Genomic DNA, 18,905 nt, shown 5'->3' with positions numbered 1-18,905 from the left:
GAGAATTAGAAACAGGGTGATCTTGAGTAAAGACAGGAAAACCAAGATTATTGGTGCCCACATAGGAAAGGTTTAGCTCTGGCTAATTATCAAATGCTCTATTCAGATTTCTGTTACTTCTGGCCCCAAATCATGATCAAACAAATAAAGAACATACTAATGATAAAGCAATGAAAAATTTCACAGAAGGTAGGAATTGATTCTGTACCATTTTGATAGACACTGAGCAAATCTCTCATTTTGAAGTAGTTCATGTAATCTAGTCATAAGCCTAGGAAACGGAAAAGAATGGATGATCAGCACAGACAACAGAAAAGGTTTTCAAGTACACCTCTGTACTGGGTTTGGCTGGGAAGAGCTATCTTCATAGCAGCTACTGTGAGGCTGTTTTGGCTTTGTGCTGAAAACAGTGTTGATAACAAAGGGATGTTTTTGTTATATGCTGAGCAGTGCTCACAAAGCATCAAGGCCTTTTCTGTTTCTCACTCCCGTAACGGAGCAAGAGGCAAAGGACATAAGTAGAAACAAGGGAAGCAAATGCAAAGAAAAGTAAGAGATACATAATCAGAAATTGCAACAGGGTGCACACACAGGCTGTACAATCCTTGGACATGCAAGGATGGAGAATTTGATATAAAAACTTAACTGGACGCTGCCCTGAGTTGCCTGCTGGGGGTGCACAAAGAATTTAGAGGGGACACAGCTGGGACAGCTCACCCCAGATGATGAAAGGGATCTCCCATACTACATGGTATCATGCTTAGTATATAAAGCTGGCGGGAGAAGAGAGAAGGGGGTATGTTCAGAGTGATGGCATTTGTCTTCCCAAGTAACCATTACATGTGATGGAGCCCTGCGTTCTTGGAGAGGGCTGAATATCTGCCTGCCCGTAGGAAGTTGTGAATGATTTCCTTGTTTCGCTTTGCTTGTGCATGCAGCTTTTGCTTTACCTGTTAAACTGGTTTTATACCAGTCCACAAGTTTTCTCACCTTTACTCTTCCAATTATCTTCCCCATCCCACTGTAGAGGGAGTGAGTAAGTGCCTGTATGAGGGTTGGTTGCTGGATGGGGTTAAACCACGACAAGGTAGAAAGCATTTAGGTCAATAAATTTCAGGCGAGATTTTTTCCAACCCCAGTGCTTTTTGTTGCTATCACAATGCACACACTGGATGCATTGTCTGTGTCACAGAAAGAGGAGAATGAGCTTGATTCACTTTTAGTTTCAGGGACATCTCTTTGAAGCTGCTGGAAGAAGCACAGATGATTTTAAGGTCTGACACGTCACAGCAAAACACTCACATTTGCAACCATGATTATGTTAATGTTGTTTGAGGTGTAGCACCTATCCTAAAATTCTGCCTCAGTGAAGATAATATATTTGCAGTCTTTTCTAGAAATATTAATAAAGAAAATCTGTCATTATTGGTGAAAAAAGCCTTCTTACTTGTTGCTTAATGCAAGGCGGCTTCTAATAAAAGAACTGTATGCCAAATACTTTGGAAAATTCCTAGTAATACCCTCTCAGAAGAGAAAATTGTCTAAAAACATTCACCTTGTACCAAATCTGTTGTGGTTTAACCCCAGCCAGCAGCCAAGTACCAAGCAGCCACTCACTGACTCCCCCACCAGCAGGATCAGGGAGAGAATAGGAAGGGTAAAAGCTAGAAAACTCATGGGTTGAGATAAAGACAGTAATATGAAAAGCAAAAGAAGCCATGCACACAAGCAAAGCAAAACAAGGAATTAATTCACTGCTTCCCATGGGCAGGCAGGTGTTCAGCCATCTCCAGGAGAGTAGGGACCCATCACACGTAACGATGACTCAGGAAGACAAACATCATCAATCCAAACCTTTCCCCTGCTCCTTCTTCCCCCTAGTTTTACATACAGACCATGAGTTCATATGGTTGGGAATATTTCTTTGATCAGACGAGGTGAGCTGTCCCAGCTGTGTCTCCTCCCGACTTCCCAGGCACTCCCAGTCTCCTCACCAGCATGGCAGTACAAACAGCAGAAAAGGCCTTGGCTCTGTGCAAGTCCTGCTCAGCAATAACAAAAACATCTCTATATTATCAACCCTGTGTTCAGCACAAATCCAAAACACAGCCCCATAACTAGCCACTGTGAAGAAAATTAACTCTACCCCAGCTGAAACCAGCACACGAATCTTATTTCCTGGAAGAGAGGGTGAGTTATTTTTTAATCATGTTTCATTTTAGATGCCTAACTTTTATGTCTAAAACCAAAATATTACTCTACTACAACTTGTGATAGATTCACCATATACTGTAACCCCTTCACATAAAAGAACAGATTAATAACATGGCAGGAGAACAGATGCTGCTCCAGAACCTCAGCTCCTGAGTTTTATAGTGTGTGTATTAGCTGGTATACTTGAAAAAACTCCCAGGTGTTACTTCACAGCACGTGCCGTGTACTAGCAGATAGAATATCTCATACTGAAAGTAACAGAAATGCTTCATGATTTTACACCGGGAAATTTCTTTTTTTTTTTTCTAAGAGAAATGAAAACCAATATGAACAAGAAATTTTTCAGCCAGCAGCACATACAGTGCAACTTATTTTTGTCTGGGCGTGGATATCTTTTACATAGATGCATAGATCAGTTGTCACTTTGGTTAGTATATTTTGAACTAGATAATGAGGACGATCAAGGGTACTTCCAGACACTGCTGTGTCACTTGACTTGCTTAGAATTATCTCTGTCACCTGGGAATGACAGGACACACAATTCTTCACAAACATTTCTTGTCAAGAGGCCTGACCCATACAGTGTAAATGAAGATGATGGAGACTGCCTGATTAACACACTACTGGACCTCTTCTCCACTTTGATGTGCCAAGGTTTGAGGTAAGAGCTTGGCAATGCATGAAAGAGGGAAAGCTCACTAGACAGGCTGTGTTGGAAGCAGTAACAGTTTGTTCATTGATTTGAAGCTCAGCACTGAGACCATGAAAGAGGATGCCCATGAGGAAGAGAGAATAAGGTAACTACTGGGAGAGATTAACTGATTCAATGTAATGACTCTGGAAGCTTTCATTTAAAGATCAAAGGACCTTATTTTCTCCACCACAAAATTTAAAGAGACAGAAATTAGTCATTTTCTCCCCATTAAACAGTTATAACCTTGGAATTTTTTTTCCTTTTTTGACAGCAGTTGGAACTCTGCAACTTAATTCTGAGCTATGTGAAGAGAGGTATTGGCACATGCGTAGCTATTTTACTGTTCAGGTCTGGCTTCGACAGTTTGCTTTTAAATCAGCATGTTTGGCTTCATTTTATTCTCATTTCTCCTAGCTATTGCTTGTAACATCTACAAACAGAATGTAATAAATACACTACTGAGAGCTTTTCACTGTTGGTCTCAAAGTACACTGTAAGTCTCAAATTGCAAATATTATTATTCCAGTTTTAGAGATCTAAAGACTAAATCTGAGAATAACTCACATATCAGAAAGAAGCAAAATTCCAAAAAAAGACCTGCTACCCTAATTCTGCATTCCAGCCAATGGACTAGAGTCCTCTGACCATACTCCAGCCCCACAAAAGCAGCTGGGAGATGAACTTCCTCCTAAGTTCTTATCTGTCTTAACAGAAATTGTAGTGGGATTCAATCAAGAATCAGGATCAGACCAGAAATGCAAATTCTGACAGAGGTCACTGATAATTAGACACTTAGCACATGAGTTACATCCAACTTCAGCAAGGACTACTGCAGAAGAATAGCACGACCAAGTTTGCAGTAACAGATTGCTATTACAAAAACTTCTGGAACGACTTAGCTGGAGTAGTGAGAAAGCTGAAAGAATATTTTTTATGATTCTAAACACCCACCCTGGAGTGTTTCAACTGTATCAAAGGCAGAGGTATATAGCTGATGAAACCCTGATTAGTTCACCCCACTGTATAATCTGTATCAAATGTGCAAGCTGTGCAAGAAATCACAGTCCTAACATGTGGAAAACCTCTAGTGTGCAAGTTAAGGTTGTTCCTATGGGTGTTGAAATATCCTAAGTTACTCAAGCAGCACTTATGTGTCAAATGAACCAAGGTCTCACTGACCTTAGCAGCATCATATGGCAACCTTCACACAAGGATTGATCACTCCTAAACAATTTTCCCTGATGCACCAGGCATACCTGCATGAAACTGGAAGTGTGGTGAACAAAGTACAACCCCCTTTTTTTTTCCTTCCCAGCATGAAGCTGTTACTGCATCTCCCTTTAGCGTACGAAGCCTAGGTATTAGTGTTGTTTGTATTCTCAAAATTATGTTCTTGGCTAACTGCAGACTGAAGTATCTGGAGAATGAAATGGCAACAGAGAATTTTAACCTGGAAGAGAAGAAGGGTCATCACAGTCTCATTCTCAGCCACACAGTAACCTGCAGAGGAGAAACACCGAAGGATCATCTCACTGTTAGTCAACAACTTCAGTGACCATGGAGTGATTAATACTGCATCCAACATTCTGTAATCAGAAGCAACTTAACAGGGCAGCAAACATTAATGAGTGAGATAAAAAATGCAGTTCCAGAGCGTGTGCCTATAACTAATTCTGTAGGAAGAAAACAGATAAAGAAAATACATTCTTTCTCAAACTCTAACTATGGAGTATATTGCCTTAAATGTGTCAGCTGAAATCTTTCTCCTGTGTATTTTAGTCCCAGCCTGTTTACAAAACAACAGGCATTTAGCAGTCCACTCTCCAGCTTCTGTGGTGATGAAGAACAGAAGACATCTATAAAAATAGGGCCTTGTTTATTTCTGTTTCATCACTTGCATATCCAGTTTGGTACTCAAATTTGAGACATAGCTACTAGAAAAGTTGATTGCTCTGTAGCAATAAATGATAATCTATTGCACTGAAAGAGTACAGTTGGCAACTCTTGAAGATCCTGTGGACAGTAAATTAATGAAATTGTTCAATCTGTAGGGTGGAATATCAGCCTTCTTTGCTTCAGTTTCTTCTGTACAAAGAAAAGAATGGCAGGTGAACTGTAAAGAGATTGTCATCTCTTTGTAACAACAAACGTGAATGACAATGGAATTAAAAAGCCTATAACTCTTCCTCAGTCAGAGAAGACATGAGGAAATACTTAGGGAAAATAAATAATCCATGAAAAATCAATAACATGATATTGAATCAATATGCAAAAAAAAAAAGGAATTAGAAAGACGAATGACAGTTTAGTGCTACAGAATGACCACGGCCCTTTATTTTTTGCAGGTAACATATATAATATATACTAAGAGAGAAGTCAATGAAATAATCATGATTTTTATTTTTCTCATTTTGTATCTAATCAAATTACAGGAAGTTTCTGTAAATGATGTTATCATGAAAGAATATCATAGCACAAGAACTATATGTCAATGAAGTACTTATTCCATCCAACCAGGATGAAATCATTCTCTTATAATCTCTTTAAGCATCAAAAAGGAAAAAAATCCATTCCCCTTGAGAGAAACATCAGTACATACAGCTCATACCAACTTCTATCTTGAGAAAAAATTTACATGAAGAATGACAGGAAATGGCTGCAGCTTTTTTTCAATCAGGGTCCAGCTGGTGGCACTGGTCAGCGAGGGAGAACAAAATAGGCCAACACGAATCAGCAAATCTCTGCTTAAGCCAATAATCAAGACTACAGCTGCCTTCCCAGGTCAAAGTCCTCAAGAAAGAACCCCAGCAATGAAAGGGAATTGCTCCTATCAAAAGTCATAAGGCCAAAGTTGGACAATTAGCACTCTACAGTTAATTCAGTTCAGTGTATCCAGCCACATAAAGCTTTTCCTACACAAAGAACTCCATTACATAATTATTCACTCTGTAAACCAGCCTCTTCCTCAAGCCACTCAACCTAGGTACATTCCTGAATGTCATATCAGTGTGAAGTGTGAGATTGAAGCAGCACAGCAATTGCAACCCTCACAAGAAAAGGAAACAATTTCTTTTCTACTTCTGTACATTAGAGTATAGCAAATCTTGTGTAACAGGAATAATGTTCATGGCATTGGCATATACTAAATAAACGGCTTTTGCAGTTGCTGAATACCTCCACTTCACTTTGGCATTTAATCAACCACAAAAGCAGTTTATTGCGCATTATACTCCGCTACCATGAACATTATCAATTCAGCAAATATTAAAAAATATCATGCAGGTGTCACTGAAATGGGTAGTTTAAAAATTATTGACAGCTTTACACTTTCTGTTGCACAAAAGAAAGCAAGTTAAATGTTATGGAGAGATATTGGTCCATTCTGATTAAAATTAAATGTTAAAAGAGCACATACACATCAGATGTGTTTATGATGAGAGTGACCTGCTGTGCTGATATTTTCCTCCTTGCAGAGTGAAAGCTTTGGTTTATGAAAATAAGCTGGATACTCAAGTGAGTACTATCCTGGAGCATTTTGAATTCTTCACATCCTCAAATCATTTATATTGATTCTATGACTGAATAAAGGGATGGAAATATGTTTCTCTTTTTTGTAAATTCTCTCTGTTTTCAGTAGAAGTAAATATTTGCGCTCATGGTTTAGGGATTGGTTGCACTGACAGCTGAAAGCCTCTATTGATTTGCGACCGTGGCTTGGTAAAGGAGCCTCTTGCTAATCTTTCCCACAGTGCCCTTCTGATACCTCCCGCTCTAACCTGGGAGGACAGCTCTTTCTAGGGGAAGAGGTAATTAAAATCTCTTTCCCAAAGAGACGGCTTGTTTTCCACCCTCTGCTTAAGAGTTACTGTCGTTGACACCGAGTAAGATAAGAGCACTGTACAGCACAAAGGATTCCACAAATTTGATCTGAACACTGCATAGATGATATATGCACTGCAGGTGTGGTGGGCTTGGTCTACTCAGCAGGGAAAGTATGCCTTTCTAGGATTCTCACTAGAGCTTAAAGGCATCAATGTAAAGCAGTTCCAAACCAAATCCATCCTATTTCCACACAGGAAACCTCGCCCAGTACTGCACAGTTGTTCTGCCTGTGCAACTAGCATATTTCTGGGGTGAAGGGACACAGTGGGTTTGCAGAGCAGCTATTCAGATCTATAAGCCTAGTTTAAGAGAACAGGGCAAAAAACCCCAAATGTTTTGCAAACAGGTGCTACCTTGTTCTTCTTGTATTGTCCCAGTACACAGCATACACACAAGACAGCCCCAGAGACATGGTACAGCCCACTGGATGGTCTTACTACACTTAACATGAATTTGCCATAAAAGTGCAGAGAAGGAAACAACACCACCACTAGCAAGCTAATCCATTTGACAGATCTGTAAGAAGAGCAACAAGCAAGATGAAATTCCTCTGGTGCTCCCATCTGCAAACACACAGAAGGTGAGAAAACCACTGGGTGCAGCAAGCCTCGTCTGTTATCTCTTCAGTGATGAAGTGCAATGAACTCTTCTGCAACTATAGCTTTGTTTCAATTTTTTTAAGAGATAATATAGAATAACAAAATAGAATAATAAACGCTAAATAAATAAATAAATAAATAAATAAATAAATACCTTGTTGACCTGGCCAAGTAAGAGAAATGTTAAGATTTTTAAGAAGTCTTGGAATCTTAGAAATCAGAAGTGATGTCCCAGCCATGGGATACCCTCTGCACAGGAACTTTACCAAGTATTCCCAACTTTCCATAAATTGTGATGAATATCAAATGGAACAACATTATGCAAAATAAAATACTTGACAAATACTAGAATTTATGTCTGCATGAGCAAAGAACACTAATGTTTTGTACACTGAGAGAGAGAATTCAGCAGAAGAGATACTCAGAAGAGAGTAATTTGGAAAGGTATATACATAAGTCACTTTTTTCAATTCAATGCTGCCACCTGTAACTATTTTGAACATTTTAGCTTAAATATTTAAAATTAATAAAAATTAACAGTAAAAACTAATCATGGAAATAAAATCATCCAGGCTTCAGGATCTTTGATGGAAATTAGTCTTAACAGAACAAAAAAGTATTTGTCTTCAGGTGGGAAAAAGCAAGCCTGAGATTACAAGAGCAGCAGTGACACAAAATAGGACCACTACTCATACAGGAGTTCATACAATATAGACAACTAAAGGGCTTTAAAGAGTTTTGAGTGATAGTGACAGACTGGGGAAGAACAAGGAAAAGAAGCATTTGAACTCTTCGGTAAGAAAAGAAAACAAATTTTAAAAGAAATGTTACATTGAAACTAAATTATCATAGAGTGTTGCCTGACTTCAGATTTCAGAAGAAATAAATGACCAAACTGACCTTTAGTATTGGTAGGTTACTTAATCTTGGAGCTGAGCAAAATACAACAAAAATACAACTGAATATACACCTCTGATCTCAGGAAAAGATATCCAGTAAAGAATGGCACAACTTCTGATAACTCACAGACTTTAAAATTAGGATTAAGTGTTGACTGCACTTGGAGAAATAAAAAGAGGGGTAAGATATAAAATTATTATGCTCTTATTACATTAACTGAAGCTTTAAAAGTTGCAATGACTTATTCTTTGTGCTTGGAGTTGGAGCCAGTGTGCTCAGGTAGTAAAATGTGGACATGTGTGTAAACATGCTATTGAACTAAAGCTAGTATTTATTCATCATTGCAGCTTTGGGTAAATCCATGAAAAATGCTTTACTATAAATTGTGGTGTATATTAAGATATATCTACAGAAGCACAGAGGGCAGAGTCCTGGAAGAAGATCACCAAAACCTTCAATAAGGAGTCTGGCAATTCATCATAATTACTAGTGGTCGATCGTTATTAATTCTTACAGTAATCATTGTACTCATATTGAACTCATTTGCTATTAACACAGAGATAACACACAATTCCTTAGACATTAAAACATAATTTTAAAAGCTCAGGATTTTTCTCTGTAATGGTGAGTAGGTTTTTTTCAGAGCTTAAAATTATGTGTGAACAAAGCAAAAAAATCAGTGTTGGTTTACTCTGAAATTCATACTCTCAAACTATTCAGATCACATTGGTAACACCATTCTGTTTACCTTTTGAAAATACATTGTATACCAAAAATAATAAATCTAACAGATGAACTTCAATCTTATGCAAATGTCCTTTGTTTTGTGCTCTGGTGAGCAAGCTACTGTACCAATACTTTTGGCATTAGTACAAGACTGAATCCATGGAAGCATGTGTGTATTTACACAAAAGAGGCTTCTAAGCTACAAAAATCCCTCTTGTTTGGTTACACTAATTTCCCTTGAATGAAGTTTGTATGCAAGCCAAAACAATGGTAGTTATCCTGTCCTCTAGAGTTCATTCCCAACAGAATGATGTGAATAATTGAAAACTTCCTAGGTAGTCCTGTAAGACTCTTCTTTCGTAAATCAGGAGAACAAAAATGCAATTTTTTTCTTCCTTAGCCATTAAAAAAGATCTGATAATTACACAGAAGATTTAATTACACTAAAAAAAAATCTTTTTTACTTCTTAGCATTTTAATGAAGTCTTGAAATTTTGGAGAAGGTAGTAGGTCATTTTTTTATCTGATTAGGAAGTTAAAAGTAATCATTCAAGTTTAATATTGAAAATACATCAGGTGTGTAAGGAAGAAAATGAGCTGGAATATAATGCCAGAGGCTCATGTAAAGGAAAAAAAAAATGGAAAGGAATCTAATGCTTTTGAGCCAAAGGACAGACACTAATTATTCAACTACCCCTGCAGCAATGAAGTCTGTTGGCTCAGCCAGTAGATGTCTCTCTTAAATACACAGTTGCTACAAGGAAAACATGTCAAAGCCACGAGGGCACGAGAATTATTCCTACCTGAACTGAATACGGTCCCAATGCTTCTGCATCGGGTGGCTGAACACCAGCAGGTCTTGATGGTCTAGTGGTAACTTCTGACCAGTCACTGCTGTTTGTGCCTCCGTCAAGAGTGTTCATCAGCACTCTGTATTCAAATTTCTGCCAAGGGCTCAGAGCACTGCTCTGGTCAATGTAGCTTGTGGACTGACTGAAAGGGAGAGACACCACAGTTGATATTTGTTCTGTTCCTTTCACCCTCCTTTCTATTGTAACATTTTCCACAACACCATTTGAGCGAGCAGGTGGTTGCCAGGATATGACCACAGAAGTTGGAGTATCAGAATAGAGCTCTGGAGCAGGAATATCCTCAGGTGCATCTGGAAGAGTCTGTATTTCTGGGGTTGAGGGTGAAAGAGAGCATCCTTTAGAAGTGCATCCTTCTACCTGAAACACATAGACAGTGTAAGGATGCAAGTCTTCTACAGTGCAGTTAGAGCTAGTTCCTAGTACTGTAGCATGCAGTTTGCCATTTTGGTAAATATTATAATGAGTGATAAAGCCATTCGGCTTTAAAGGATGCTGCCAGATGATGCTTGCTGCCCTTGCTGTAACATTCAGCAGAAGTGGTGGATCTAAAGGTCCAGGTTCTGTAACAGAAAAAAAGGGGGGAAAAAAAGGAAAGAAAAATTACTAACAGACTGTGATTTGTAAAATCAGTATCAGCACAAAGTACTCATCAAATGAGGCTCAAAATGATGAAATTCAGATCTACTAAACAGCCTATTTCTTTGGAAAATGTAGGCCCAGATAGTCAAGGGATGAATATAGCTCTCTTCTCAAAGGCAAGCTGCTGCTCACCCTCCCTCCCCCCAACCTTCCTCCCTCCTCCTCTATATCCCTTTTCCTCCTGTGTCTCAAAAGTGCCCTATCAATGCTGTTAGCATGTGGAGAAAAAGTACAGCTTGGTATCAATATATACTTGCCGTTCTAGCTTTTGTTGATGTTTTTCTAGAGCGCTAGATACTAATTGCAACCAACAGCACAGGCATAACAAAGCTGTGTATTTTACAGCTCAGTAAGCCCCTACTGCATCTCTCATTATATATTCAATATTTTACTTCATTCTGTTTATAATTCTAATCCATTTTTTGCAATTTATCTACTCCCTGTTAATATTATAGGTGATTTTTTACTTCGACTGTGACAGAAGCTGCCGATTTAGCTCTTTCACCTACTGATAAATAAACAATGCACAGATCTGACCTTTAGGTTAACAGGTTTTATGCTTGCTCCACTCAGCACTCTAACTGATTCAATTATCATAAAGGTTCAGGAGCTTCCATGAATACTGAAAAAGACCGACCATATGCCTGCATAGGTGTTGTGGAACAGCAAATACTCTGCAGCCCTCCAGAGAAATTCCTTAATTGTAAATAATTTCACCATGCGACACAATCAAGTCACCTTGAATGCAAAACCCTCAGCCTGTGGAGGCAAAGTGTTATTTAAGCTTTACTGGGCTGCGTTAAATTCTGCAATTTGAAGGGCTGTTAAGTTTTTCAATTGAAATTTCATTTAAAATGCAGGTGCTTTTTATTATATTGAGGCTTTACTGCTCTCTAGGTACAAGCAAGAACATGGTGCAATAACACAAATCTGGCTCAATCACTGATCAGTAACAGCTGTAATTCCAGAACATTTAGCATTCTTATAAACCACATCCTGAAATCTATAAATTGCTACAGCAGATCAAGAAAATACTATACTCCCTCTATTGTGCCCATAGCAGTTTTGACATTTATGAGATTTTTCTATGAACATTACATTTTACTGAAATCTTAAAAAAATATATACTTGGATTTAGTAATTGTTTAAAATAGCTTTAGGTTTGGGGATTTGAGGCGGGGGCAAAGGGAGGGGGCTAAGTTTCAAATGCTAAGGGTTCAAAAATTTAAAATTCATTAGTGATTGTGGGTGTGCCAAGACTTCAAGACACACAAAGCAGTATATGCTGAATTCCATAGTAGTTAACAACACTATCATTTAATTCCTGGTGTCCAAACCACAGGGAACATTATAGGAAAAATAATTTATTTCACAAGAAGTCAAATAATTCCTGTTTTAAGTGAAAAAAGAGAGAGAGGGGAAAAAAAGGAACCAAATAAATTCAGCACAATAAGTTACTCCTATATTTTAGAGTAACAGCTGAAGTCCTTGTTCTTCTCTCACATTCAGAGGTAGATTCCACTGATGTCTTTAAAATTGGTATAGCAAGTGTTTTTTGGGGTTTTTTTTGCTTTTAAATTTGAAAAGTAACAGTGTTTTTCCTTTCATTATATGATGCATCACAAAGCAACTCCATAAAGCTCAGACAGATCACATATCCTGCTCTACTCATAGTGATAAGAAGGACAGAGTTCTGTATTTAATGCTTGTGCACTCTAGGATTAATTTAGATCTCTGAATTTGCAAGTACAAAAGATGATCTGTTGTAAAGAGTAATTAAATTGTATTTGCATGTACTCTTGGGTAAAATCAATTAGGTCATAAGTTGGAACAAAATTCAGTCCATTATTTAGACTTCAATGAAAGATGAAGAGGTGGAGATGTAAATCTGAATTATATATATATACTGTAAACCAAAAATTTTTGGGGGGTGGGCGGGAAAGAGAAGAATATTTTTTGGAACTGAAGACCTTGAAAATACATTGCTGTAAATTCTACTTTAATGGGGAGAGAAGTTGAAATATAATACATACCACTGAACCACAAACTTGCATTTTATCTAATTATACCTCATAAATAAGCTATTAAACTGTGAGTTTCTGCAGGAGGGGAAAAAAAAAAACCTAATCAAAGAAAGCCCCCCAATATTCAAGCAGTTTGCTGTAAGGGAGTGGGTAAGCCTTTTTACTCCTGCTGAATAAGTTGCAGGCATTACAGGTGAAACATTCATGGTAATTAGTTGAACCTGAGCTTCAATTCCAACAGAGTTCAGACTGATTCCTTAAGGACAATTTGTAATGTATGGGAGGAGCTGTCAAACCTAAACTTTGGGTCCCCCTAGTCCCTCCCCCTCCCCTCCAGAAAGCGTATTTTGGTAGCTAGCATACCTACCCACACATTCCCTACTGCCCTTTTAAAAGAGAGACTTTTAAGACTTTCTGAGTTCAAACAAGACGTTTGAGAGATGCTTAATTGGCCCCACTGGATAGGAAAGCATTAAATCCTGGTCCCCAACACTCATTTGGTGCAGCTTCTTTTTAAATGGCAAGCAGAATCATCTAATTCTATATACAAATCAACTAGTACGATACTCCTTGGTTGAAAGGGTCACCACAATTATGTAAAACATGAGTATTAACTATAATTGGGATAGTTTGCTAATACAATAAAAAGCTCTGAACATGAAAAAAGTTATGCTCACAGCAGTAGCTATCACTTTCTAAAGTAAGAATTCATGGATGAAATGACATGAAAAAGATGGTTATAAAATTTTAATGGAATGATAAAAGGCAAAAGTCAGCCTCTCAGCTGAATTCTTAAAATCCCTATATATCACAATCAGCTCCTTAACTGTAAAATCAATGTGGAGTATAACATGTTGTCAATGTGGTTGTCACTGGAGGGAAGACTGCAAAGTATGACAGCTACACAGCTCAGCCTGTCAATGATGAAAATAAAATCATAAAGCTTTTTACATGGACGTAATTGTTTATAAAACTAACTACTAAACATGGGAACAGTGGGCATCTTTTTCCTTAAGTGTCTTAGTTCATATTTCAAACCATTTCATTACAGCATTAATACTAGAAGGCAGTTTCATTTTGGCAAATGAAATTATCTTTTATGGCAGGCTATTTGGGTCATCTGCTTCAAAAGTTCAGACTCAACTTAAAATGAAGGCACAAACCCGTCATTAATATTTTTTAATTCCATGACTAGAACCACACATTTGTTTACTTGCTGTGTGTTTTGGGAAGCAAGGAGCTACACTCTCATGGATGTATTTCGGGGGAATATACACTTACATTTAATAACACATGTACTAAGATGTGTACCTGGACTACTGCCTTTTACAGCTAATGAGAAATACCTGATTTGCTGGCAAACTCTCTCACTAAGCAGAATCAAAATTCTGCACCTTTTACTCTTGAATCATTTACTCTTTTTAGAAACATGGACAATGAAATTATACATACTAACAAACTGTGGTGTCTTTTATATACTACCGACTGTACCCAGCAGAAAATCCAAATTGTGTAGCTCTCGGCACAAGGGACCACAGAAATCTTTTATCACATCAGATCACAGAACTCAAAAGTTGTTAAGCTGTTCATGCAATGACATGTAGTCCATATGAACCCCTTCAAACATGTATTAAGAACTGTCTTCAGAGTATTCAGACTTTTTGCCCTCTACTGCTCCCTCCAAATGTTCCATTTGCTCCAGAACTTCAGTTCTACCCATTAAGAAACTTCTAATTCCTAACCTGTAGGCATGTACAGGTAGTTAGTACTATTTATTATAGGATCATTTTATCATATGTGCCACACTACTCAATCAGCTTAATTTGATCTGTCCTTTCGCTATTCACCCTGTCTATTCACTATTCACATGAATTTCTCTTCCCTTTATCACCTCATCGGGTTTCGTCTTCTCTTGCTTCCATTTCCATTTATTTTTCTTGAGCAGAGGTGACCACATTCAGATCAACTATTTATGGATTAGTTTATATACCTAAATTATTTGGTCCTAACTTACATAGTTAAAATAGGAGACTTGTCTTCTCAGACAGCAAATATAATCACCAGAAAAAGCAAGTGCTCCCAAAGGTTGTGAACTGAACCACTTACCCTCTTGTTCTGCATTGACTATCTCTATTTTCTACCTCAGGAACCTTTAAGAGAGCAGGGCTCTTCATCCTGGAACCAAAGCTTTGTGGTAAGCATGCCAGAGGAGTACACCATAGCACTCTATATGACAGGAATAATGCTTCCCAGATTTGACAAGAAATAGCTCAGCTGATACATTCACCTGATACATTGCAGGAGCTATTTTTTTTTTTTCTCAATTGTTCTTTTTTTTCTCTAGCAAGTTCAAAATGCAATAATTTCCAGTGACTACTGTGTACTTTTGACATTACTTACTGTAAATAAACACTGGGCTGGTCTATAACTTCTTTATAAAAGAGATGGACTTGCACTCACTTATGTAAGAAATAAAAAGTAAAAAATTAGACTGCCTGCTAGGCAACTTGCAAAATCTTCACTTTCAGCTAGTGTGAGCCAGGTGCATTTAAAAGGACTTTTTTAAGAGCTCTCCATATTGGAGTTGTACACTGACTCAGGGAACTGAAATGTAGCCAATATAGAGAACATGCTGGTGACTGAGTTGTCGTGCTCTATGGGACTCATTGGGCTGCAGACAGGTTTTGGGACATTCAAAAGCAAATAAAGTAACAGGCAACTTTTCTTTAAAGTAGAGATTTTGCTAGCTTAAAACTTGTCCAAACCAAGACAGGTTTTCTCAAGCACTATAAAAAACACCTCTCTCATTTGGGAGCTATCCCTCTGATCAAAAATCACATCATGTGGATTGCTCCCAGCCAAGATAATTTTGTGAGTCTAAATCTACACTGTAAGAACACAGCCTCTGCCATTGGGCCAGCTTTGGGTAACTATAACCAACATCTTTGCAACTCCCCTCTGAGACAGTTCAAAGGCTTGCCATAACCTAACTGGTATCTTCTTTTTTATATTTAGAAGATTTCATTTTATTTCTGAATGCAATGGAAGAAATTCTGCTCTCAGTTCAACAGTACATACTGACCTCTCAGTTCATTGGTCATCACATTGATTGCAAGAGAGCTATCTCAAATTTACATTCAAGTTACTGAAAGTAAGCTCTAATACAGAAACTTCATCAACTGTTTCTATTTGTAGATACTCTCTCAGTAAATAGTCTGATGCTATACTGACCAAGATCATTGGAACAAACATCTTTTATTAATGCATGTTTAGCAGGTTTTAAAATATTCAGAGGTATGTATATTATTGTTATCTGGCATGGGCAGGTTTAGACTTTAAAAAATGCATGGAGTCAGTTACTAGTGTCACAATCATGTAAATGGAAGTATTTTAAAATCATTTACATTTTTTCTTGCATTAAAAAATACCCCAAATCTACTAATCTGAATATTTAGACATTTCACTGTCAGAAAGAACAGATTTTTATGGTAGCATTTGCTAATTCTTCCTTTATCATTCCTAATATCCTCCTATTTTACTAGGTATTTATGATAAATAAAATATAATACACAGATACATTATGAAATCATCTTGTATTACTAGAACTCTCTTAACTTTAAAAGTGGATGTTTTGATTTATACCTATTGCTGTCAGGTGTATGTGCACATAGACACACACACATGCTTATATTTTATTCCTATAGATACTATATGCTTTGGTGAAACAAAAAAGGCATAAATTCACTGAATAAAATTCAGTAAGAACATGTCTAAACACATATATTTCAACAGAGTAAGAAATATGGGAAATTTCTATGGTTAAATTGTATTTTAAACAGTTAAAGCCTACCGGTGAGTAGGACCAGGTACTGTGTACTTCTGCAACAAACTGTCAGTATAGGCAGTTTTACAAGAAACATGTTGAAACCTTGACAGAAGTACTGCTTAGACCCAATGACAATCATTCAATTTAAGCAACTGAGTTGAATATCCTTTTACAGATGGCAGCCCTCCACAATGACACCAAAAAAGAGAGTCCTCTGTCACCACTGAAAGTTGGGTGGTTTCGGTTTTTTTGTTGGATACTGGAGATACATTAGTATATATTCTTTAGCAATATTGATGCAAATGGAAGAGGACAATTTAAGGAAAATAATTTTCCCCTTGGAGACACGGAGTTTATAACCGAACTACAGACCTGTGTTTTAAGCTAAGAAACAAGATGAAGCATCTTAGCAGAAAAGGTGAGTTGTGCGTCAGTCTCAAAATATTTCAATTGCATAAACACTGGCAAAATCATTATATTTTCATTTTCTTGTTCTTAAGTTTCCTTTGGCAACATCTACCTTCCATACTAACTTAAGGCATATTTGCAGCCAAGTTTTGCAAAGGTAGCCCTTCATGCTGGTGCACAAAGAGCATCCAAGTTCTATACAGCAGGTGACCTACATGTTCAAAAAGACTATATAGGAATGCATCTCTGGTGTAGGTTTTCTGCCCTATCTCAAACTCCTCAAAAGAGAATTTTAAAATTCTAAACCTACTACTTTGCACAAAAATAATTTTTATATTACTAACAAGTGATGCCTTATAAATGTACTTCTGTGCTCCTTCTATCTGAGAAGAAACAACACTATGAACCACCAGACCAGAGCTAAACAATCATGGCAATTTGATCAAAATAGTCACAGGAGACTGGTTGCATTTAGACTATGAATGTAGACAAGTTCAATAATATTCTATCCACTTTTGTTAACAAACAATTACAATGAAATAACTAAATCTCAGCAAAGATTTCTACACGTAGATAACACAGCCCCAGTGTCTAAAGACCAAGTTCAGAACTTACATTTATTAGGTAATTAGTTATAGGTAGTGTATTTAGTAGTATTTATACCTTTGGAGCTTAAATTAATTTATCAGATAAATTTCCGTTGTGACTCATTTGTTCAGCTTCAAAGAAAAAATGTTTTACAACTGTGGGAACACACATATTTTCTTCAGAGTGTTTTCTCAAGATAGACAGCTGTCTATTTAGAGAAGGGACTAAAATCGAGTCACCAGCACTGAATATTTGCTACAACAATTGCATATAAGCATCAGGTTGAATTTACAATCTGAAATGCAGATCTCATATCAGTATTAAGTAGCGTAAGTCCACAAGGTGAGATGTGAAGGCTGAGAAGGCAATGAAACACTCCCCACCCTGCCTGTCTTTTCCTGTTCAGAATTACTTAATTTCGTATTTAACAAGACATAACAGGAAAAATCTCTTTAAAAAATACCTAATTTCTCGAAAAATTGGGACAATGGTGTCATCCATTACTGACTGGGATAAAAAAAGAAAGCTACTAATATATTTGAAACCAGCAGATTTTTCCCAAAAGCGTGCTATTAGATATCCTGCTACCTTGTAGGAGAAAATTAACGGCTCAGCTTCTTTAAAAAATCTGGAAATTATGAGTTTTCTATATGTATTATGAACAACAAGCACAAAACTCGTCTTATGTTTCTGCTTACATATTGAATCAGGTACAAAATCCTACCCGGTCAACTAACTGATTGTACCTATATAATGATACCTGTTTGTTAAGTCAAGGGACTGTTGAACAAATTATGTGGAGTGAGTCTGCAGTATGCAGAACTATTAACAAGGAAAGTGATGGGATTAACAATGACAAACCCAGTTTGTCCAGTAGATCACTACTTTGAATTAACAAAGATCACTGGGAATGAAAAGTTCTGTTCAGCTGTGGTACAGCTTAAGTACTCTCAACACAGAGATAAGGCAACCGTCATATACTATTAACTTCAACTTATTTTCTCTGATATGACTGAAATCAGAATCAAGTCCCTGAATATAAAGGAATGCCACTTACAAAGCTGTACTTACCAGTGTATCTTAAACTAACTGTAAATGAACTATATATGGACAGAGGGATACTATACACAGAAATAAGGTACTGCTTCACAAAATATACATGTAAATATTCGTATTTTTTAATGAAAATGTAAGACAAGAGATACTTGATCTGTTAGGAATTATTCCTGCAAGTTAGTATTACAGAAGGAAATACAGGATTTCTATTTAACCGAGAAAGTTAGATAACTTAAAGAAATTATGTACAATGCCAGCTGAACCGTTATTTATATTTTCTGCTAAAGGGAGTTAAATAAGATCCTTACTGTCCTCTGCTGTAGTCATTGAAGTCCAGTTGCTATAAGCATTGCCATAACCATTGGAGGCAACCACTCTCATCTCATACTCAGTGTATGGCTGAAGGTCTTCAACCCTGTGTTGTAAAGAAGCAGTAGGGCTGGGAAGCAAACTGCAAAGAAAAACAGCGCGAGTTAC

At 37.2% G+C, this 18,905-nt stretch overlaps 1 protein-coding gene across 8 annotated transcripts in view; it reads right to left on the bottom strand.

Moving 5' to 3' along the window:
- The window catches only part of USH2A (usherin), a 379,301-nt gene that overhangs the window by 118,910 nt on the left and 241,486 nt on the right, over window positions 1–18,905 (bottom strand). For all 8 annotated transcript variants that reach the window (XM_027641249.1, XM_027641251.1, XM_027641252.1 and 5 more), the window contains 2 exons: window positions 18,737–18,879; window positions 9,819–10,447 (listed from right to left, as the gene is read on the bottom strand). In XM_027641249.1, coding sequence (XP_027497050.1) covers window positions 9,819–10,447; window positions 18,737–18,879 — 772 coding nt within the window. The remainder of the gene's footprint in view (window positions 1–9,818; window positions 10,448–18,736; window positions 18,880–18,905) is intronic.

The sequence above is a fragment of the Corapipo altera genome, unplaced genomic scaffold, assembly GCF_003945725.1.
Source record: "Corapipo altera isolate COAL_440 unplaced genomic scaffold, ASM394572v1 48b, whole genome shotgun sequence".
NCBI lineage: Eukaryota > Metazoa > Chordata > Aves > Passeriformes > Pipridae > Corapipo > Corapipo altera.
The sequence above is the reverse complement of the archived record's forward strand: the minus strand, read 5'-3'. Positions and strand labels throughout refer to the sequence as shown.